Below are 23982 nucleotides of genomic sequence, written 5' to 3'. Positions count from 1 at the left end.
GTGTGTGTGTGGGCTTACAGCCATTAATTTGATGTGCTGCTGGACAGAGAGTTTTACACAATAGTTTTAGTTCTGGTCAAAAAGTGTCAGTGAGCTGCATGTAAATATTTACACATTTAAACACAAAGTTTAAGACTGAACATACGAAATCCAACGTGAACATCTGCCAGATGGCTGAGTAAATCAAAGAGAGTATTAATGACATAGACAATGTGTCACTCTGAAGAGTTTGTGTGTGTTCAGCAAAAGGCTGCAAAAGTTCTTGCATTGACTTCAGCTTATGCCACTCACTCGAGAGCAAGCAGACCATCCCATCTTGTTTGCTACTTCACAAACAGATTCTTTAACTTTGAGGAGACGTACAACCATTTCATAAGTACTTGACCAGCGTGTGGGGCTGTCATTCACAGCAGTTAGGCCGCACTCATCCACTGTCAGTGAGCCATGTCATGTTAGATATAAAAAGTCCCACGAGGTTAGACTGATATAGTGTGCCAGTAAGGGCTGGTAAATGCATTATAAGGGCTGCAGCGTCATCTTGGTGCTTCATGCATCTCCTCGTGGTTCATCATTTTTTCTTAGAGCTCGGCTTTTCACCATTCGGACAGATCTGAGCTTTTAAAGAGTTATACACAATAGGATTACACTCAGAAGGGAGGGGGGCTGTGGGAACCGCTGGGTAACACAATAAGAAACTTCATGCGCCATTACACACATTAGCCTATGACGTGGGGAATCATGGACATCTGGACGTTCAACAATACGCCATTGATGATGCGGCGTGGGGGGTCTAGGCCATCTGGACGATCAACAATACACATGTCAATTTGATTAATGATAGGAAGGGGGGGCAAAGATTGAACAATACACCTGTCCATTTGATTAATGATAGGAAGGGGGGGGCAAGGTCAAGGGTCAAATGAACAATAGGACTGAAAGGTCAAAGAACAATAGACCTGTCAAAAAGTTTGACGAAAGGTATCTTATAATTCTCTCTTGCATCAGACCTCTGGCTATTGGTCCTGCCCAGAGTGTATTATTACCAATTGGCCAATCCACCAACTTTTACGAGGCGTCACGTGGGGCGGTGCGGACAAGTTGTCCGCAACAAGTAGAGGCCAGAAGAAAAAAAAAACAGACACCGGCCCATAAAGATGAAAGTGTCGGCCCAGCGAGCAGTTGCCCGCTATGCCCTATGGTCAGTCCAGCGCTGGATCTGTTGAGGTGTAGAGTAATGGTTTAGCTCTTTTATGAAAGATGAACCATCCTACATATTAATTTGAGATATGAATTTTTAATAAATTAATAACCAAATTTTATAGTTTTAAGAAGACTCAAAGGTTGTTTTCATCGATAAACTGTCGATAATATCCGTGGGTCTGTGTTTCAGTTCAATGAAGAGACAAGTTTGAAAGTTTAAAGTTTTAATTCTTCAAATTAAACTAATGATTTTGGAAAGACAAGCATAGGAAACAACAATCAACATTGGCAACTTTGTTGAATAATCTTTAACAGTTGATATTTTAAACTTGCTCAAATAGACCTTGTGTTGAATATATGAGAATTGAGAATAAGGTGAGATGAATGCGTGTGTGCGTCTGATTTTGCTTCAGGAAGAAACAGGTGTCTGAGTGAAAAGTGATGGTTTGGATAAACTTAGGTCTTATTGGAAAAGATGCATCAAACGCTATCTGTCGTGGACTGCCTCACCATATTCGGACCCTCTTTTAGACCCGGGACGTCAAAGGATGATGTTTCATCCAGGGCACCTCGGCTGGCAGAGAAGACGAAGGTGTCCGACGCTCCGGTCCAGAGATGACCTCAGTACACGTGATGATGAAGCGTTTGCAGATGCGCTTTCTTAAGTTTAAATTACTCAGAAAATCAAAGACTCTGGATGAGTCTGCGTTAGCGGTTGCAATTCAGCTATTCCTGTCTGGCTCGGCAGGAACAGCGTGAGGGGGGGGTGGGGGTGGGGGGTGGGTGGGGGGACAGGAGCCGCAGGCTCCCTTCCCCGTGTGCGTGTTCAACACGTCCGAACTCTCTCGTTGACAAACTCGAACTGAATCATGAACTGAAAACTTACCAAACCCAGTTCTCTTCTCAAAGCAAACGTGTGCGTCAGAGCAAATGTGTTTTGGAGTTTACTGTGAGAGTTTGTGTGAGTGTTTGAGTGAGTGTTTGAGTGTGTGAAGGTCGTTACCAAACATCCTCAAAATATTACTTAATTAAGCATTGATTCATTAGTTATTATGATTAATAATTCATTTGATTAAAATACATTTATAATGAGTAAAATGGTAAAATGATTATTTAGCATTAATAAACAAAGGAAGTTTAAGACTTTGTTATGTTATGACTACATCCATGAGAACAACATCTTCTGGCACTGCAGGTGTTCAGATGTTATGGTTTGCAGCAGACTCTTGCAGACTTCATGTCGGCAAAAGTGGGTTAAAGTTGTGCGCCACCCAGCTTTGACCCAGCCGAGTCAAATGAAACCTTTGGCACAGAAAACCCATATTTCCTCACGTTACAGAGGCTACAGTGGGCCGTAGCCACACCGCCCCGGAAGAGCAAAAATATTTTGCTATGGTTTGTAAAGATGTCTACGCTAGTAGCCTTTTTGACTCTTTTTTTTCATAGAACAACATCACAAATGTATAAAAGCAAAGTACTTTGTCATAATCTCAATCGGGCTCAGTTTAACTGTGCATAATGATCAATGACAAAGCTCTCTTTACACAGTTGACTTTTTCTCAGCTCAGCATTCATTTCCGGAAAATGTCTGTTTTCTGTGCTTCTGGCAATTGAGATCATTACAGCTTTGGCTCTGAAAACACAGCTTTGACCCTTGCCTTTGACTTCTAATTCAGCTGAAGTGCACTTCCCCCTGAGCTCTAGGCACATCCTCAAACAGACAAATTTGACAGGAAAGATCATCGATAAAATCACTGAAATGCTATTACCTTTCATGTGCAAATGTGGACCCAAAGCTGCTTTGATTATAATCATGAACAGTGATGTCGCTGTTTTGGGTCAAGGCAAATTGTAAAGAGAATAAACAGGAATTAACAGAAAAAAACAGAGCTATGATTATCAGCCAGAGTTAATATTTATTGGTAATAATTCCCCTCAGTCTTAATGTTCCTGAAATGAGTGTGTCAGTCCAAAGACATAAACAGTGTTTGTCCTACTGAGGGGCAGAACATGGATGCGTTTCGGAAACCAGACCTGCAATACTAATGCCCACGGAAATGAGGAAAGAAAAGAAAAAAATCAAACCACAAAATAATTATGCTGTACCAGATGCTTTCTTCCTGAAGTAAGTCGGTGAGAAAACGTGCTATTCTTTGAAGAGTCGTTATAAGGTAAAACTATGTGTTCAAGCCGCAGCTGTTCGGTATAGATCTGACAAGACATTTTACTGTAGACCTACATCAGTCACTTGATCAAAAGCCGCAATGACCGAAGGTATGATGTTAAATTGTCCTTGAAACCACAGGGGAGTGGTGAATAATATGTCTAACCTGACAGAGATGAAATGGATCACGATCATAAATTCCAGTAATGCATCCTTTCACATCTGTCATTTAAGAGTCTAGACTGTGATCACAAGTGTGGCTTTATGTGTTCTCCCCAGCTATATTTTCTTGATTAGAATAATCTCACAACCGTTGCCTCCTTTATTTCAGTAGAATCTGAATTTACATACTTGGGAAATAAAACACAAGGCTTCTGTTTCTGCTGCACTTTGTTTTGAGGACACTGATGGTCAGAGAAAGCTGGTTCTGCTGCTTCTTGTGCTTGAGCTCGAATTTGCCCTTATGTGTCCTGGTGACACGTTCACACTTCAACACACTCCATACAGCCTGCAGAAGGCTGGAGAGTGCTGTGTGCTCTGAACACGGCCTGTCTGTTTACTCTAGCTTCCTACAGAAGATGCAAGAAACTTTCCCAGAGGTGCGAGGTTATGATTTCATGGATGGATATGTCAGACATGCCTTGTCAAATGTCCTTTGACAGCTTTGGTCATCTTTGTTTCTTAATGAAGTTTTGAATATATGGCCTGATGTAACATCTAGGGACTCATGGAGTAGACCCCACAAATTCAGTGATGCAGTATTCTTTATCAACACCAAAAATCCTATACAGCCCACTTCACAGATGCCGGTTGTTTGTTTTATACCCCAGGCTGAAAAAGCAAATATGTATTCTCTTCTCTGTTATCCTTTTGTAAATCTTTGCTTTTTCTTTCTTCTTTGACTCCACTTCTGAAGCTTTACATTCTTGTTTCTCAAATTCAAGCAGAGGAGGTGTGAAGGATAAAAGCTCAGCTTCCAACCAACACAGACACGATGAATCATTTGTTCAACTAAAGTTTGTGATCTATAGAAAGCTTCGTGCAACAAGAGGCATCTCATTGTTGTGTAAGAAAGAAAATAGTGTCAAATTGGATGCTTTCTGCATTGTGTTTAAACTCAAACCAGGATTTTTCTTCCTTCTTAGACATTTACATTTATTTAAAACCACGATGTGTGGAAGTGTGCCACGCCCTTATTGTATAGGAGACAGACCATTTCTCACAAATACGGTGGATTTTTGCTGGCATCTCCCTCGAGGTGCTTTTCTTAAACACTTTTTGGCTCTCGTAACAACTGAGATGGAGGAGGAGGCACAAAATCAGGAAAATAAAGACTGTCTTTTTTATAACTATTGGATTTTTGGCAAAATTACAGCTTGTCTACTTTAAAAATATATTTGAAATGCATTTGGACAGATGGGAATATCAATTGCAAACTGATTCTGACAAAAAATATATAAACACACACATATGAATCATAAAAAGATCATCTATTTTTACAATTGTTAAACAAACATGGGAATATAGACATGAAAAAAAGAGTATATATTTTAATTTATTTGTTGTGTAATTGCCAAGCAGAAGGTTCACTGTAGGTTTAAATCTTGCTTTTTGAATGTTTTGGACTGTGGTGAATATCAACATGTTTATTTTTATCCTACAACAGTTAAATTGGATTGAGCTTGTTCTACTTCTCATGCACAACACTTTTTACTTGTTTTGTTTCTTCTATTAATAACAGATACGTAACCACAGCCACTGTACCATTAATTGTTTTACCTTTTAAGGAGGTGGCAAAACAAGGAGCAAAACGACTGCAACACCAGTCTCATTATTTACGAATCAAGCACAAATGAGCTAATACACTGCAAAAAGTGATTTCTTTGGCAGTACACGCCTTTTTTAGACATTTTATTTTATTTTTAGTCTATAAAGAAAGAAAGCTCTTATCTAGAAAAACTTTTTAAAACAAGGCAAGTATTCTTAAATATGATCCAAATTTTCATGTTTCTAAAATTAGATTTGCTTTTACTTTCTTTAAGAATTCTGGCCAAACAACTTTTGCTCACCCTATTGGCAGAAGTTTTTGCACAAAACAAGAAAATCTTAAGTGGTAAGAATATTTATCACATTGGGTAATACTATTTTTAGAGAATACTATTTTTTCTACTTTGACTAAAAATAAGATAAAATAAAAATGACACTTTTTTGACTTTCTTAGAAATCAGGTTTTGCAGTGTATACTTGCATTGATACTGTTGATGATCAGGTCACTGCAAGCCCTGTTTTCAGCATTGACGCCTGGCAAAACACATCTGAAGTTGTGCCAGGAAAACTCTCCAGTGCAATTACCTTGTCTTTCTTTATCTTTACTGCCCGTTATTGTTGTGCAGATAATGTGCAAATGGTTCACAAAGTGCTTTTTGTAATCAATGCTTTGCCCTCACAGGTAAATCTGTAAATCAATAAAAGTAAACAAGACTTTTCTCTCTCTCCATCTCTCTTTGTGAAATCCAAAATATGAATGAGCTTTAAGGGGCTCAGATTTTTAAGTCATTCCCAAAGACACTTGGAGAGGCTCGTGATCTAGCTACAGATCCTGTGATTGGAAGATGGTCGCTCTTCTACCGAACCACAGCTGCACCAAAAATAACCCACAGATTGACCAGTAATGATTAATAGTTTGTTGCATCTTCACCCCTTACCCTTTTCTATTCACTCATACCACCATCTATTCATCTTGGAAGGGCTGACACATATAATCATTCACAGAGATAGAGGAAGGACATGAAAAATACACAAAGAGAGTCACCATGGTGCCGGGTGGGGGTTGAGCCCTGGGTCTTTGCAGAGGCATCCCCACACTGTACACACCAAGTATATCTCTCTGCCTGTGTCCTTGTTGAATAAGCTGTCATTTAAAAAGGGGGGTAACAAATTTATCAAGCAAGGGTGCTGGAATTCTCCTCCTGAGTCATTTAGCTTCTGGGATTGTGCGTCATTCACCTCCCCCTCATCATCTCCCCAAACTGCAGCTCAAGGTTCTGTCATGCAAAACGACTTCTTGCCAAATCAAATTTGAATGGATTGGAGGAATGACAACCATTCCCAATGAATGGATTCTCAGGGAACTTAGTTCCTTCTTGGCACACACGCCTGCTTCAAGAGGCATAGATGTGTTCCAAGAAGCAGTCACATGCAGCTGCTGCCACACATCCCAGTTATCCCTGCTGAAGTATTCCATATGTACGCCTTATGTTCCACATGTTCCGTGAACGGACACAGCTAATGGGGATGTGACATGCTCACTCCTAATTTAGTTGCTTCCACGTCTGGATTGAAAGACATTTAAGTCACGCAGATGTTGCATTGTTTCAGGACCAAAACCAAACCTTGCTTAAGACATTTGAGGAATGGAGGACAACGTGATAGTGATGATATTGCATTTGGAATTCATTCATTTTGAAACGCCAAAAATAAAGCTTTTCACCAAACTACTTAATTATAGTGATGAAGGTGTAATTTGAAATATTTAATGTCTTCATCTTGAGCATCTTACACAAAGCAGCATCTGACTACGTCTCCACCTTGAGGCTTTTTGACAGCCAGTTCTGTCCGTTTTCTCAAACATTTAGGTTTGTGCAAGCTGACAGCTTCACTGCTGTTCCACGACATCAAATGCCAGAAATAAAGTAAACAAGTGAAGTTGTTCAATTTAAATCCCATGAGCATGTGGCTGCCTCATAAAGTATCCTTTTTTTCTCTTGGCTGTCTCTATACGTTGGGCTCTTGTTAAAAGTGGAGGTGTCCTACATATGGCTGGCTGGGAGAGGATGCTTTCTTGTTGCCCTCTGCTGGTACCTTTTTGTTGCCAGTTGTTTATGAAATGTTACTGACAGTGTTGCATGACTAACAGATTACAACTATTTGAAAAAATAAGAACATTTTGTGTGTAATCTGATCATTTATACCCCAAAAAATCTTATTCCCAAGTAAAAATAAACAAATACCAGGAAAAAAGAACACAAAAAAGAATATGTAAAAGAATAACGGTGTTTAAGGGAGAAAGACAAAATTAGGCGTTGTTTAATTATCAGGTTGGAGAAGTCGTAGAGAGAGTGCTTTTAAGTTAGTTTGCAGTTATGTTTTGTTGAGCATTCACAGCCAAACTAAAATGGAACTAATCTCTGCTGTTGCCATAGAGCTTCCCTCTCTGCAGTGTAGCATCATGAGGCAAATTTAGGCAATCAAATGTGAGTCTCTGCTCCTTCAGAGCTGTGCATTATCATACTTCACTGCCCACATCTTTTCAGAGTAAATCATTTTCTAAGTGATTTACAATAAGACACGGCCTGTGTTTGCCTCTGACTCGGATGACGAACAATTGCACATCCACAGTAATTTGTAATCTGATGTTCGTATCGAGGTGGAAGAATTTATCCTGAAAATGAAACCCAGTACAATAATTAGCCTGCTCAGATTTAGTCTCATAGTAGGGATCACAAACTCAGAGGACAGGAAGAACAACACGTTCTTGTGTGGAAAAGGCACAAAAGAAAAAAAATTTTATTCATTATGATGGGCACAGATTGTGCATTTACAAAATTACACCCATTGCAATTTTCATAGTGGTTTATTTCATCGAGATGCCCCTTGTGTTCCACATATCTGATGAGCAAAGGCACCGATTGTAACACAGCTTACTCCAAACAGAACAAAACAAACCATAGCCTAATATTTAGTGACTTACCAGACAACCTGACTTCACAAATCATGTGAAATGACATGTAGGATCAGAACAATACTTGCACTTTCAGCCACTACTGAAGACGTTGAAAACATTTTTTAAGAAAATGCAGTTAACAATTTGGAGTAACTAATGTTCATCCATCTATTTCCAACCATTGATCCCTGGTTGGATAACAGAAAGTACAAGTTCTAAAGATTATGTCCATGATCGCCACAAACAATATTATCTTTTGGTCTTCAGCCAAATGCCATGATCCTAATGGAGGTTTGGAACATGGATAAACCAGTAAATTAAAATATGTACATCAGAAGGACTTTCTTCTTTCTGCTGTGATGATTTCAACATTTTCAGCACCACATGAGAAAGTTGGACTCATCTCGTGTCTAGAGACCTGTCCAGGGTGACCCCTGTCTCTGTGCTGAAGACACACCAGCTCTCTTTGCACTGTAATAAATATTTGCTTTTAGTTTCTGCAACTTAATATTCTATGTTATGCTAACAGATTTTTTCCATTAGTTGAGATAACTAAAAAATTTAGTTTTTTACCCGTTCAACTAATACAAAATCTGCCAATAAGTACCGCCCACTCTGATATGTAAGTGGTGCAACGTGGGAAGGTGTTTCGCGCATGCTCAGAACACCGCCCCTGCATTGTTCCCCATGTCAACCCTTGCCTGTCGTGCTGCTCGCTCTTCTCGCAACCACACGCTGCTTGGCAGCCATTATCGCTCAACGTTATTTGGTGGACACGGTCAGCGAATTAGCTCTTTACGTTGTATTCAAGGTAAGTTTATTTTTATTTTTTACATAGAAGTAGTGAAATTGTTTTTGGTGAAGCTAAAGAGTGCACCCCTCCTCCCTCTGTCTTGCACAATAGCTTCCCTGTCAAGCTAGCAAACTCTGATGTTCTATTTCGTCTAGTCTTAGCCCTTAAGCTAGCTGCTATTGGAAGGATGATCTCCGCATCAGCCAATCATGAAGAGCTTAAATGTACGCCCACCAATAGTGGGCCCCCTCGTGGTATATAACCGCAGTGACCCCACTGCTCACCTCCTTTTTCTCTTCATGCCAAGCTTGAGAGCTTTATTAAAGAGCAAATATTATCTCAAAAGAGCAAATTATCCGAAGACGACTTACCAGCCATGTCCAGCGACACCAGACCCTGCCCGACCTGCCAGACGGGCTCCATTTCCAGCGGCGACCTGCACGCCAAGTGTGAGGTCTGTCTCGGGGCTCACCACGCTGGCCTGGCCTTGACCCCGCAGGCCTCGTGCCCGTTCTGTGCCGCTCTGCCCGTGGCGGAGAAGATTCGCCGGGTCGAGTACTTCACTCCCGCCGCCGACGAAGAATTTCCGGTGGCTGACTCCTACCCGCTGGACAAGGCTTTGGTTTTCTTCGACGCCGGTCAGGAGCCGGCTGGCTTCAACCGGCTGGATGACGTCACTGACAGCGAAAACTACGATGAGGCGGCGTCCCTCCTAGACATAACGGAGGTCGACGAGCTTCGCTCAGCGGGTCCTTCTGCCCCAGTGGCTTCTCGCTCCTCCCTGCCAGCAGTAAGAGCACTGCTCCAGGAGCTGCCCGCCATCATTTCTGCGTCAGCAGCCCGCAAGGGGCTAGCTGTGCCAGAACCGGCCCTGCCTGAAGCGGATGATTTGGCGGGAATTTTCGGGGCAACTCAGACACGCTGTCCAGACCCTGTCTGGCCGCGCTTCCCCGCTGCTATGAGCTGCTGGTCTGCCGCCTTCTCCGAGCCTGCCAAGCTCAAGGCGCCAGTCTCCACATATGCGCCCATCACCAAGGTCGAGGGGTTTTCCGACCAAGGCTGGCCGTCCGTTCCTCCACTAGAGCCGGATTTGGCCTCGCTGTTCGGCGCCAAGAACCACCTCGCTGGCCCGCGAGCTGTTCCCGCTTCAAAACATGACCAGCTGCTGACGCGGCTCACCGACCGCGCACATCAGTGTGCCTTTCAGACCGGCGCTGCAGGGAATAACATCGCCCTTCTTGCCTTCGGCGTCTCCAAGATGATGGAGGAGCTGGAAGCTCCCGAGGAGTCGAAAGCCGTCATAACTAAGACTGCTGATGCCATCCTCAATCTGTGTGCTGCTGTGCTCACCGGTTCTGCTCGCATCGCTGCCTGGCAGACCCTCATCCAGCGAGCGATCTGGCTGAAGGCCCTGCCCTCCATTCCGGAACATCTGCAAAGGGAGATGCTGGATGGCCCCATCACCACCGATGTTCTGTTTGGTCCCCATCTTAGGGGCGTCATTGAGAGGGCTCAGAAGACGGCCGAACTATCGGCTACGGTGCGAGACCTGGTTCACCCTCGGTCAGCCTCGCACTCCGGCCGTTCAGCCAGAGGATGGGACGAACGGCGCGGAAGCTTCAGACGTCCAGCTGCACCGCCCGCTCCACGGAGCCGGCCTCCCGCTTCGGCTCCACATCAGCGGGACCAGCGAGATGGCGGACAACGGTTCCGGCGGGGCCAGCAGACGCCGTCTTGGCAGTCCCAGGTGCAGGAGCCTCGCCGAAAGCAGCCACGGAAGTGACTCTTTGGGGGGAATGTGTGTGTACATGATTGTTCTGATGTTGTTGGTTTTGAAATAAAACCCAAAAAACGTCACTCAAAGAGCACAATCCTACAGTCCTCCGCAGAATCCTCTGCCGAGTTCTCACACATGTTCCCCACACCAAGCACTGCTGCACGCACACATGTTCCTGCAGGTAGTCATAATACACGGCCAGCCGTAAGGGTGCGCTCCATTTGCGCTCTGGCCCCAGCATCCGGCCAGGCCCAACTCGTCCCGCTCTCCCCACGCCGTTGGGTGGGGCGGGATGTCATGTCGCTGTCTCGACCACGCGCGGCGGCACAGTGCGCGGCTCCATCCGCTAGCACTCTGTCGCCCCCGTGCACAGGCCCGGCTCCCACTCGTCCTTCACTCTCGGACTCCACGCTCCGCGGTGTGGACCAGCCTGTTCCAGCTGTTTCTCACTTGCCCTTTCGAGCACAGCCCTCCATGGGTCGCCCCCAGTTCTCTGGTACGGGCGACGGCGGTAAGGGCGCATGCACAACCCTCAGACGTTGTTCACGTGACCGCGCACACGCGTCCACTGTCGGAACGCGCGCACGAGTGGCGCCGCCTTTGCATCATGAGCAAATGGATTTCGGACACCATTCATTGCGGTCACACACTTCATTTTCAGGCCACTCCACCTCCCTTCAACGGGATCGTGGAGACGACGTTCACATCGCAAGTACAGTCTCAGGCGCTAGAGCTGGAGCTGCGGGAACTTCTGTCCAAAGACGCTATTTCCCGAATCCCTCGCGGACAAGAACTCTCGGGTTTCTACTCCCGCAACTTCGTAGTACCGAAGAAGTCGGGAGGAATGAGGCCGATTCTCGACCTGTCCCTGTTCAACCGCTCCATAGCAGTAATGCATTTCCGCATGTTAACGATGAGACAAGTCCTGGAATATGTGCGCCCCGGGGATTGGTTCACGTCAATCGACCTGAAAGACGCATACTTCCACATACCAGTAGTTCCAAACCACCGGAAGTTTCTGCGTTTTTCGTTCAAGGGAGTTCAATATCAGTCCAATCGCCCCCCTTTCGGCTACTCGCTAGCCCCGCGCACTTTCTCCAAATGTCTGGAGACCGCGCTGCAGCCACTGCGCACGGAGGGAATGAGGGTCTTATTTTACCTGGACGATCTTCTCCTGTGCGCTCGGTCCGAGGACGAGGCGTCACAGCAAACCAGGAGGTTGACAGAGCATCTGTCGACCCTAGGGTTTTCTATAAACTGGGAAAAGAGCTCCATCCTTCCATCCCAGTCGATTGTGTATCTCGGGGTGGAGTTGGACGCCTCCCTAATGAGAGCACGTTTGTCGCCTGCAAGAGCGGCAGATCTCTCCACGGTGATCTCCCGTGTTCAACCCCGCAAGATCGTGAGAGCCCGGTTAGTCATGAAACTCCTGGGCATGATGTCCGCAGCCCATTCAGTAGTGCCGCTAGGTTTGCTGCGCACGAGGCGCTTGCAACGCTGGTTCGTCCGCCTCCGGGTACACCCAATACGTCAGAAGAGACGTATGTTGAGGATTCCCCCTTCAGTGGGCGGGGATCTCGCTCACTGGGGGAACCCCTGCATCCTCTCACGCGGGGTTCCCATCGGACGTCCTGCGTCACACGTATCTGTGTTTACGGATGCGTCACTGTCGGGGTGGGGGGGCACGTGCTTGTCCCATACGGTGGCAGATCGCTGGCCCTCCCACACGCACGAGCACATAAATGTGTTGGAGCTTATGACAGTGAGGAATGTGATCAGACACTTCGCTGCCCTTCTCGAGGGCCGTCATGTCGAAGTTCACACAGACAACCGGGTAGCGGCAGCCTACATAAATCGCCAAGGGGGAGTTCGATCCCTCCCACTGTTGCGTGTCGCCACAGATTTACTGTGTTGGACACATGTCCACCTGCTGTCCATCAGAGCCATCTACATTCCGGGGGTACTGAATGTAGCGGCAGACATTCTGTCGAGAGGGGGACCCCGCGACTCCGACTGGCGTCTACATCCTGCACTGATATCACAGATCTGGATCAGGTTCGGGGAACCGTCTGTGGATCTGTTCGCGGCTCGCGAAAACGCTCAGTGTCGCCTGTGGTTTTCCCTGAGTCCCCGGGACGGACCCCCGCTCGGGGCGGACGCCTTCTCACACCAGCCCTGGCCTCGAACGCTCCTTTACGCGTTTCCACCAGTCCCTCTGATTCCCCGTCTCCTGGACCGAATTCGGTCGGAACAGCTCTCGGTGATTCTGGTGGCTCCCAGGCGCGTGTCCGCGTCATGGTTTCCGGACCTGCAAGCGCTAGTGTCCGGCTCCCCGTGGAGGCTCCCGTGGAGAGCGGACGCCCTTCTCCAGGCGGATGGGATAATCAAACATCCTCCGGAAATAGGCCAACGGCTGTGGGTCTGGCCGCTGAGCGGTCACGCTTAGAGGCTTCTGGGCTGCCGCATGATATGGTGGCCACGATTCAGAGTGCGCGGGCGCCCTCTACCATTGCCTCTTACGCTGCTAAATGGGCAGCTTTCCAGAACTGGTGCGCAGAACGGAATGTTCAAGCGCTCTCCTGCCAGCTGGCGGATGTCCTATCGTTTTTGCAGATACTGATGGACAGGGGCCTCGCATACAGCACTGTTAAGACATATGCTGCAGCTATCTCATCATGTCATCAGGGTTTTGGAGATAGATCTGTTTTCAATCATCCCCTCACAAAACGTTTTCTAAAAGGTGTCAGAAGGAACAGACCTGTGTCCCGCCCGCTTTTTCCCCAATGGGATCTAACGGTGGTTCTGCACGGCTTATCTGAAGCTCCATTTGAACCCTTGGACCAGGTCTCACTCAAGTTCCTGTCGCTTAAAACTGCATTGCTGCTGGCGCTAGCATCAGTTAAGAGAGTGAGTGACCTAACCGCCCTCTCAGTGGCTCCCGCATGCCTCAGGATCCGGGAGGATGGCGGGTCTGCTGTTTTATGCCCCAACCCAGCCTTTGTGCCCAAAAGCATTAATGCTTCCTTCAAATCCAGGTCAATTTCATTGGCTGGACTTTTTCCTCCTCCCCATAATTCTGAGGAGGAGGCGGCTTCTCACCTTCTCTGCCCGGTGCGCGCGCTTGTACGGTATGTGTCACGCACTTCGGAGATTCGTCGCTCACAAAACCTGTTTGTGCACTACAGGGAGTCTTCCCTTGGTCAGGCGCTGTCGGCCCAGCGCCTTTCACGCTGGCTGTGTGACGCCATTTCCCTCGCTTACACATCATCAGGGCGGGATCCCCCTGAGGCACTCAGGGCTCACTCAGCCAGAGGGATTTCCTCTTCGATGGCGCTCCTCAGTGGTGTGTCAATGGAAGACATTTGTCAGGCTGCTTCATGGGCTTCACCCTGTTCCTTTACTCGTTATTATTTACGAGATGTGTCTTCTGGATCCATCACTCGTTCAGTGCTTGGACCCCAGCAGGCTGAATGAATGCTTATGGCACCTCATTGGCCTTGCTGAGATGGATTTTATCCTCTTGTGGATGATGTTTTTTTAGTGGGGGCCCCTCTCTTATGTGCCTGCCTCAGTCTTTAGGCCTGGTCTGAGGCTGAACGTCCCCCACTAGAGGAGATTTGATTGGGTGTGTCCATTGGTTGTGTTAACCAGTGGGGCGTAAACCCATCCAGCTGCGCTTTATTCCAATAGCAGCTAGCTTAAGGGCTAAGACTAGACGAAATAGAACGTTGGTTACGTATTGTAACCCCAGATTCTATGAGTCTAGTCGCAGCCCTTAAGCCACTGGCCCCACTGGTTATGAAGGGAATAAGAGCCATTGGAGGTGAGCAGTGGGGTCACTGCGGTTATATACCACGAGGGGGCCCACTATTGGTGGGCGTACATTTAAGCTCTTCATGATTGGCTGATGCGGAGATCATCCTTCCAATAGCAGCTAGCTTAAGGGCTGCGACTAGACTCATAGAATCTGGGGTTACAATACGTAACCAACGTTATTTAATGGAGGGTAACATTTGATAAGCGTAACTTGGCTAAAACCATTAAAATTTTGGTTACGTTTCCACTATCTAACTTAAGGGAAATTTGACCAAAACTTTCTAGTATGTGTGGGTCTAGACGAGCAGAGCTTAGCCGACCTGACCGGGCTGTTTTAGAACTCGGGGAGGACAGTGTCGGGGGTGCAGCTGTCGGATACTGGGACCGCGTTAGACCAGAGTTCTTGGTGAGCCTCCCCACCCTTCTGTTCGAGGCGTTTTGGAGCTACCCGGTCCTCAGGGCTCATCCGACTACAACGTCAGATCAGATGAGACGACCCACTTAATTTCAGCAAATTACTAATAGTCAGAGTTGGAAGTGATGTGTTACATAAATAATTAATTACTGTAATGCATTACTTTTTGCTGTAATGCAGCAATGTAAGGCATTACAGAAACAAATTAGCTAGTATTTGACTCGGTACAAATATCCGTAAGGCGCATTACAATGCGTTTTTAACCTGGATGAAGTGATGTTTTTTTACATGAATTTGCCGAAATCACAGCGAGATCAACAGAAAACAAAAGTCCGCGCAATTTTTTTAACACGTCCTGTCGTCAGATCAGTAAGAATGAGCTGAGAATCTCTGCCAGAGATGAGAGAAGCTGCAGCTTATCTGACGTCGGATAATTGCGACGTTCTCCAGGTGACCTGATAGCGGGAAAAGAAACTCGACCGAGGGAAGAGCCCTGCGCCAGGAATCCCTGAACAGACTAAAATGGCCCGGTGGAATGGCTGGGTAAGAGCTGCGGTTCTGTCATGCTGATTGGTTGTAGTCAGGATCAGGCCAGGATATGTTTGTCAGCTCATCTCTCAAAGATTTTGTAGAGAGGCGTAAGCTGAGAGGAGCGAATCAACAGACAAAAGTTCCATAGTGGAAAAGCACCTAATCAATTAATGTGGGAAATGTCATGTGAAATATGAACTGAATCTGTGAAGCTTTTGTTGATGTGCAATGTTTTTATTAACTTGGTTATTCAGGGGTTTCTCCCAGTGCTTTATAAGCCTGGTGTGGCCCCAGACTTGCTCCAGTTCACCAAAGCCACAGCTTGATAATGCAAGAGCCTGGTTACCACGGCTGCTGGCTCGTTGGAGCTGCCTCCGGTATGCCTGAGCCATGAAGGTTAACCAACAGATTTAATCTGACCTGTAAAGTCTTATTTTTGCTGATATAACCTCCCATATATTACCACTTTTCCACCATCACCTTATTAGAATTATTCTGTAAAGTCCCCGTATGTAAATATCCATTAAAAAATTATCTGCCTCTTCCACCCACAGTAAATGCAGGGAAGATCAATTTGTCCTCCCAATTTCAAATATTAAATAAGGTGTTGCATCTGTCAGTGTCAGGCCTTTGGCCAGCATAGGGAGATTTTCAGGATCTGACCAAATGAAGCAAAGGAGAAAAAAATCTGAAACAAATTCCTCAGTCAAAGTTAGTAATTGTATTTATTAGGTGCATTCAACCTGCTCTATTTATCTCTGAAATTAGATAAAATCAGGTCTTCTATGGGTCTGTTGTCTCCTCTCTGCTCAATAAAGATGCACTTTTTTATGTTAATTGTAAAGCATCTTGATGTTCTAAATAAAAAAAAAAATTAAGATAATGGGTAATAATGCCAAAAGTTTTTTTTATAATAGTTAAAATTTTTATAATGGCTCAGAAATACTTTATTAAGACTAATAAGCAGGGGTGTGTCTAGAACGTTTTGTAAGGGGGCCTCCCCAGTAATGATCTTGGGATGCTTCACCAAAATAAAAGCAGTGTTGTAATACCAGGGTTTTCCCCAGCGCTTTATAAGCCTGGCGGCCCACCAGGCTAAGCATCATGCCCCCCAACCCTACCGTGTCCGCTGTGGCGCAAATAATCTAGAGCCCTCCATCAGCTGATACCAGTGAGAAACAGCAGCTGAACGTGTGCAATACCCCCACCCCGCTCTCACAGAGGAGCGCCACGGGACGGAATATTGTAATAACTGTGACTGCATGCTATGTATAAACGTAAGCTAAACTGTGTCATTTTTTTTTGCAGGAAGAGAAAGGTTTCCATACATATGTAAGTGGATGAAGTGGACATGTAAGCTTTGCACATTTTCCTCAGCTAACCAGCGAAGTATAATTAGACACTACAAATTCAAACACAGACATTATAGCAGGTCTTGTCCTTTGCCTTCCATCTTGACTGTATTCAGTGTTTCCCCTAGGAATTTTTCCAACTGGGGGGGGGGGGTCGCTTGGGGAGAAATTGTGACAAGTCTCTAAATAAAGTAAAATTTTCCAGTGCAGATTGGAGACAACCCATAGAAGCACTGATTTGATCTCATTTCAGAGAAAAATAGAACAGGTTAGATGCACCTAATAAATAAAATTACTAACAAACTCAGGAATCTTTCTTTGCTTCACTGTTCTGGTGCTGAGAATATCACTAATGTGGGTCAAAGGAGATGCACAGATGAATGCACCTCTTATTTATTATTTGGAAACTACATTTACTGCAGCTGGCAGAGGCAGAGATTTTTTCTATTGATACACGGAATTTACAGAATCATTTTAAATGTTAATAGGGGAAGACCGCAGGAGGGAGCGGTAAAATACAGGGGGTCTCAGCAAAAACAAGAAACTTTACGAGTCTGATGAAACCCGCTGGTTTTCCATCAGGCAGTCACGGGGCAGCTCCAACGACCCAGTGGCTGTGCTGGGTCAATGTTATCGAGCTCAGTCCGGCTCGGCAGAGGCTGAACGAGCCGAGGTGACGTCGTGCTCTGCTTAAGAAGAAGTGTTATTTTCCCGCTTCAGAAGAAGCGTCCAACGTGTTTTTACACTTTCTCCGAGATATGTCACGTCACTAAGTTGGCGCTAACACGTCAATAGTGCAGCGTAGCCTGCTGGAGGTTTTGGGGGTTCAGATGAAACACCTGACCTCTCACGCTGCTCACACATCGATCTTAAGTTGTCGCTGTTGCGCTCACGCCGTAATACAGTATTAGATGAGGTTAAAGTCAGACATGAAAAAATAAATAAATTTTACATGAATAAGTGATGATTAGCCAGGTGGGGGGAGGAAAACTTGGCCTAATAAGCACTGGAGGAAACCCTGTCAAGATCGTCAACACTCGTTTATCTTAATGCTATTGAAACATGTAAACCAAAATGCATTATATCCACTGCTACCTTTCTAATTTTAAACTCAGTAACTTATGCTGTAACTTCACCTTGCCCTGCCTGCTCCATACACCGGCTGCGATCACAAGCAACAACATAGTAGTTCCCGCTGCTTCTTCGGGAAACAGCGCAAAAATAAATAAATAAAAAAGAATAACTTGGGATCTTGTAGGCGTGGCGGTCGGATTTCAGCCGTGGCGGGCTGCCACGGCTACGCCTATGTAAGGGAAACCCTGGTATTTGCTCTTTTCGTCATTGTCCATTTAGAACAGATCACAAAAGATTGCGTTTTTTCAGCTATATAGGTATATTAAGTATGCCTTATAGTCATAAACATTTTTTTCGTATATTTGACAAATGTTAAAATTTCACTTGTTGCTCTTTTACTCTGGTTTCACATCTCGTGCCCCCTGTTTTCATCTATATAGAAGTCAACATGTTGCTCCACGTCGTCCTTGCAGATGACAACATCCAGAGAGTTCGTATTGAAAGACTTGTGACTGAAGTTGAAAGCAGATTGCCTGCACTGTTTTCTGAAAGACAGGCAAGTTTCAACATAAGCTGAATTCCCCCCCCCCCCCCCCCCCCACCCCCCCACCCCCCCGCCATTATAATAATGATTTTGGTTTTGGCATGTACTGTATTTTCCCATGTCTTGGAATTTTGACATAGTAATCCCTTATCATGCAAAACATTTTAAATTTTACATCCATGCTGTGGAGTACACGGACACATTAATCACAGATATTTATAGTCTCACAAATAGGGAAATGTCCAAAATAATTCCCTTAGATTTTGATAGAAATGTGTGTTTGTGCTGCAACAGTTTAAGGGTATATCTTGATGCAGTAACAAAAACCATACTTCTGATTGTTGTGAAGATTTTATTTGTATTCTTTGCTTAAGATTGTTGCAGAGTTTATGCGCCTTGTGTCTGCTGACCTCCTGAAGTCCTTCCTGAGTGGACTCGACCAGCATATGGCAAAGTTGTTGGTGTTGTACGTAGCACGGAAAAGACGCGAAACAAGACTGGGACACGACGACAACCTCCACAGTCTAATGGAATCCCTGGATTTTGAAGTAAGTGAAAGGCAAACACATTATCAACATTCGGTATAATAAACTGATTGAAAAAAACTACTAGTTTGAGACCATTGAAGCATTGAATCATTATTTATGGGTTTTATTTGTTGATGTTAATACATCTTTAACCTCATTTTGTAACTTTCTGTCACAAAGTCTAAGCCCCGCCCTCTTTTGTATAACAGCCCTGCTTTTATTTTAGTGCAACACACCCAGATCATTACTGGGCTGGCTTCCTTTAAAAACATTCTAGATATACTCCTGCTTAGTAGTCTTAATCTCTTGAACCCTAGGCCATTTTTCAGAGATTTTCTTAAAAAAGACATGCCCAAAATGAATTGAGTATATCTACAATGTTTATTTGAGCTGTTTTGGTATCAAAATAAATGTGAGACTCTAAAGTTCACTCAGAAATTCAAAAGAGCATCACTTATGTCACTGATTGAAAGTAACAGGATCTGGAACACAACAGAAATAAGAAAAAAATGTGTTCCGCCTAAAAAAAAATCTGCTTTATGATGTTAAAATGATTTCTAAAATACCTAGTTTCAGCCTAAAACGTCTAGAAATCCACAGAATAGGCTCTGAACATTTGCTGACCAAAAAATCATGAAAAAAACAAAGTATAGAAAAGTTAGAGAGGTTTTAGTTGATAGAAATCAAGGTGGACCTCTCCTGGACCATTTTGGGCACCTTTTGGCATAGTTTGTGCCATTGGGAAATTCTCAGGTAGGGCTTCTCGATTATGGCAAAAATAATAATCACGATTATTGTGACTGAAATTGAGATCTCGATTATTTAAGACGATTTTTCAATTAATGTTAATATTATTTGTTTTTATTCTGTCATAAAATTGCGATATGAATATAGGTTTAATGCTACATCCACAATGTCTGTTGATAGAGCCGCCATCAGGTGTCTTGTTACGCTGTGCAGGCACCACAGTACCTCTACTTGAAGAGTTGCAGTGGTCCCAAAAATCCCCCTGAGGTCCGATGCTGATGTGGTCCCTGCTGGGTTCAGGGATTCTGAAGATGGGGAAACCGGTGACACAGTGCAGAACTGAGAAAATGCATGCGTCTGTTAGCGGGTTTTGGCTGTAGTTGTGCGCTTCTTGCTGTGCATGTGCAACTCCACAGCTTGAACGCCCATGGAACCGACTTTAAAAAGCTTTTTGCACAGAGTACAGCGGTTCTCGTAGCTATTTCCTAGAACCGGTGTTACCCATGTCGCAAACGTGGGATTAGCCATCCAGTTAACATTAAATTTACACTTCCCCCTGGTGCAACATCCCACTAGCTTAACCAGTTAATGTGCTCATCTAAAAATAGCCCCCTTCCACAACCAACTGAATGTGTACGGTTCCGCTTATGCCAATATCATACACAAAAAATGCTGAACACTAACTAGAAACTCATGAAAATTTTATAGAAATAAAAGAATCTTGCTTATTGGGTCTTTGGTAATTTAAGACCTTTGGAAACTGTATTTAAGGATTGTCATTTTTAAGGATTTTAATGCCTTAAATTTGGAAAAGCAAATTTAAGACATTTTAAGGACCCGCGGATACCCTGGCATGTGTGTTTTCATTTTTGTCACGTTTTGTAGAGCTTTTATCAACACATATCTTTTCAAACATTTTCAGAGCAAAGTCATAACACCAGTTTCATTTGTTTTGTGTGCGCCATTGTGCATGTGTACATGCATTTATGATTCAAAGCACTTCAGAAATATTAAGAGGACAATGTGCCTTTGCTTTTGGGGTGGTGGAGGGGTGTGGTAATGTGCATATCACCCCACCCTTCAAGTTTAAGCACTGAGTGATTTCTTTCTTCTTCTTTTTTGCTCTAATTGCAAAGTTTTTTTTGCTTTACTGTGTTGCAGAACTCCAACCAGAGCAAAAGATCCAGAGCACTTCTTGGACTTCCATGGTTCTTAAAAGAGGATCCCTCAAATTTCTTCAAGCTCTCCAAAGTATGTTTAAAAACAGTTATTAATAACGTGATATACTGAATGAGTGTACAGCTTCAGTCTTCAAGTGCCACAATCCTGTCAGTTTTTAATGTGTCCCTGCTCTAAAACACCTCACTCAAATTAATGAATGACTCAACAGTCATAGGCTGCTGGAGACACTTAACTCATTCACTATCATTGACTACTAAAGTCGTCATTTTAAATCCAGCGGTTCACTGCCAGGGAATTTGTATTTTTTTACTGTGTGGGTGTCGAAACGAGCCCCCGCACCGTGAGAACAAACATCTCAGCTCTAAAGCCGATCTTAATCCGCATACGTCACGCGTCACGTGATCAGGAAGCAGAAATCCATGTGTTAGGAGATCGTTTCGGGCCGCTGCTGTAAAAAAAGTGAGGCGTAAATTGGAAAAGCTTCTGCCGATCACAATTCAACAACTGATTATGAAAGAACAGATTAAGCTTGAAATGTGCGGATTCTTCCTGATGTAATAGGTGAGTCTCCTATTTGTTTTGGTTGTTTTGGCGTCAACATCATTCTAGCGCGCAACGTTCTGTCACTCTTAAAAAAAAACACCTGTAAAAACCGTGACAAACACTGGCAGTGAAGAGCTTTACCGGTCAGGAAATGGCTGGCAGCGAATAAGTTAATGAGTCAGATGTCTAGAGGCAGGGAAATGCTGAAGACGTGCTGTACCATGACATTAGGGAACCTATTTTGTACAACCCTGCATGAGTTGGCAAATGTATGAAATTTTTTTAATTATCATTTAATTGATTGCTCACACTGGCAACAGTAAAATATGGTTTTAGTTCTATGCAGTTCCATCCCACTGGTTGTTCGGTAATTGCTTGAGGGTAAGGCTGGGCGATTATGAAAATAAAACATTCACAATTATATTTTCAATATTGTAAGATTGCGATTTTCAGTTCATTCCAATTTTTTATGAACACAATTTTAAAATTCAATCTTAATGTCGCATTCAGATTTTCCATCCTGCTGTTGTATTGTTACATCACACCACTTCAAATGCTAACTGCTAACTCTAATATGGCCCTCCCTAGCCACATAATTTCTACACCGACACCCCACCTTTCACATGGCCAGATAAGTATAACGCAAAACACATGCAGGGATTGCTCCAAAAAAATTTTTTTGACTAACAGAAGCAACAACAGCTTGCTATCGACACTTCCACTGGATTGGTGAGATGGTATAACGATAAAAACACACCACGTGATCGAGATCAATGTTTAAATAACACGGCCATCAATCATTACTTTGACACTTCAGTCTGAAGACTCAAATATCATTGGGATGGACCACAACAGAACCCACTTCAGAAGAAGGGGACTCTGCCTAACCACCCTTATTAGACTAGGCATGAATGAATGAACGGTGATTATTGTCACTATACAGTGACTACAGTGACTCATCTGTATGACATGATGATCTCGTTCAATCCTAGTGGTAAACACACTCTGTTCTTTTAAACTTTAGACCACTAACTCTGCGGGAGACCCTGCAGTGTGGAAAGGAGTGGATGTAGGCCTACTGATTTCCACGGAGCAAACTGGGGAGATGGCGGCTCTATCAACAAACATTGTGGATGTAGCTGTAATCCTGGAGGAGCACATCGTTTTATGTGAGCTGCACGATGTACCAAATGCTTCAACTGTGTTGATTGGACTACTTTGTTGCCTCAACATCAGCTATCCAAAGAGACTGAAGTACACCTTCGAGGTAATTCAGAAGGTACTAATGAACATTGGGGGAAGCACCTGCTCTGCTCGGGTTCAATGGACTGCGCAACAAATTGCTCCAGCAGTAATATGTTTTAATATCAGGGTAGCCTGCCATTTTTGTTTATTGAAAAATGTTGATTACTTTAAAAGATATCTTAAATTGTGTTAAAGTTATGCTGAAAATGTTTTTTTAAAGCTTGGCGATGAACTACATGGATTCTGAACAGTGTTGAAATAACCAAACTGGAGTCCTATCCTGTAGTTTTATGTTATGTGTTTACATACAGTTGAACAGGATTCTTGTGAGGATGTTAAAAAAACTTGGTGTTTTGAAATGATTTCTAAATGTTAAAATAGATTTTTTTTAAATAAATCTCTAGAAATTGACCCAAAGACGCATTTGGTTTTTATTTATATTTTAAAACATTTTGAATCCTCAAAAACAGAAGTTAAGAGTGGATCTTTTTGAAACATGTAAAAAAAAATTGTCAAGTTGACTCAACTTAAAATAATTTGTAACCTTGCTGCCTTAATATTTTGATTTAGGCTAGCAAATTATTTCAAGTCATTTCAACTAACTTATAAATCAGGCAAACAAATAATTTCAGGTAATTTCAACTAACATACATCAGGCAAACAAATTATTTCAAGTAATTTCAACTTGGATGTGAGTGGAAATTACTTTAAATAATTTGTTAGCCTGAATCAAAGGTTTGTAGAAGTTACTTAGATTATGTGGTTGATAGAACTAACATATTAGTTGATCTGACTGAAAAAAGAAAATTTATTCAGCAAAAGAAAATAAGCTATGTGAACTTTATCCCATAAGTTGAAGAAACTTACTAGTTTGTTGACATTACTCAAAATTATTTGCTAGCGTTAATCAAAATCTTAAGGCAGCGAGGTTACAAATTATTTTAAGTTGAGTCAACTTGGAATTTTTTACAGTGTGTCCCTACTGAGAAAACCAGGTGAAAATAAAAGTGCACATTTAACACAAATCAAAGTTTCAACAGACACTAATTTTCTTGTTAAACCTTGTAAACTCTCTTTAGTATCACTTTAAATATCCACTCCTGCCTATTTTATATACATGAACTTTGTCTAAAAGAGAATAAATCAATAGTTAAGAAAGTTCAACAAACTTCTGATACCATTTTCCATTTACTTTTTTTTCTTTTTGTCCAATAAAACTTGAAGAATCTTTGCAAAAAGAAAGAAAAATGTTTGTAATGAAGGTTTATTGGAGATGAACCTGTTTGGAGAAAGGCCAGCAAGGGCATTTTCTAAAACCTAGTTTGGGATTTGAAAAGTAGGCTGAGAAC

General features: G+C 43.6%; 1 protein-coding gene across 2 annotated transcripts; it reads left to right on the top strand.

Moving 5' to 3' along the window:
- The first annotated feature begins 14618 nt into the window (after positions 1-14618).
- Positions 14619-23115, top strand: LOC139071678 (uncharacterized). 2 transcript variants are annotated; one of them, XM_070554516.1, is made up of 5 exons: positions 14619-16751; positions 18286-18401; positions 18764-18937; positions 20825-20914; positions 22413-23115. In XM_070554516.1, the coding sequence occupies exons 2-5, from the start codon at positions 18294-18296 to the stop codon at positions 22824-22826; spliced, it is 786 nt and encodes a 261-aa protein (XP_070410617.1). In that variant the 5' UTR covers positions 14619-16751; positions 18286-18293; the 3' UTR covers positions 22827-23115. The 2 variants fall into 2 exon arrangements, with proteins under 2 accessions (XP_070410617.1, XP_070410616.1); XM_070554515.1 differs by having other exon boundaries at positions 14619-18401.
- The last annotated feature ends 867 nt before the right edge of the window (positions 23116-23982 follow it).

Source organism: Nothobranchius furzeri, chromosome 9 (assembly GCF_043380555.1).
Source record: "Nothobranchius furzeri strain GRZ-AD chromosome 9, NfurGRZ-RIMD1, whole genome shotgun sequence".
NCBI lineage: Eukaryota > Metazoa > Chordata > Actinopteri > Cyprinodontiformes > Nothobranchiidae > Nothobranchius > Nothobranchius furzeri.
Note: the sequence above shows the minus strand (reverse complement) of the source record. Positions and strands in the feature narration are given on the sequence as shown.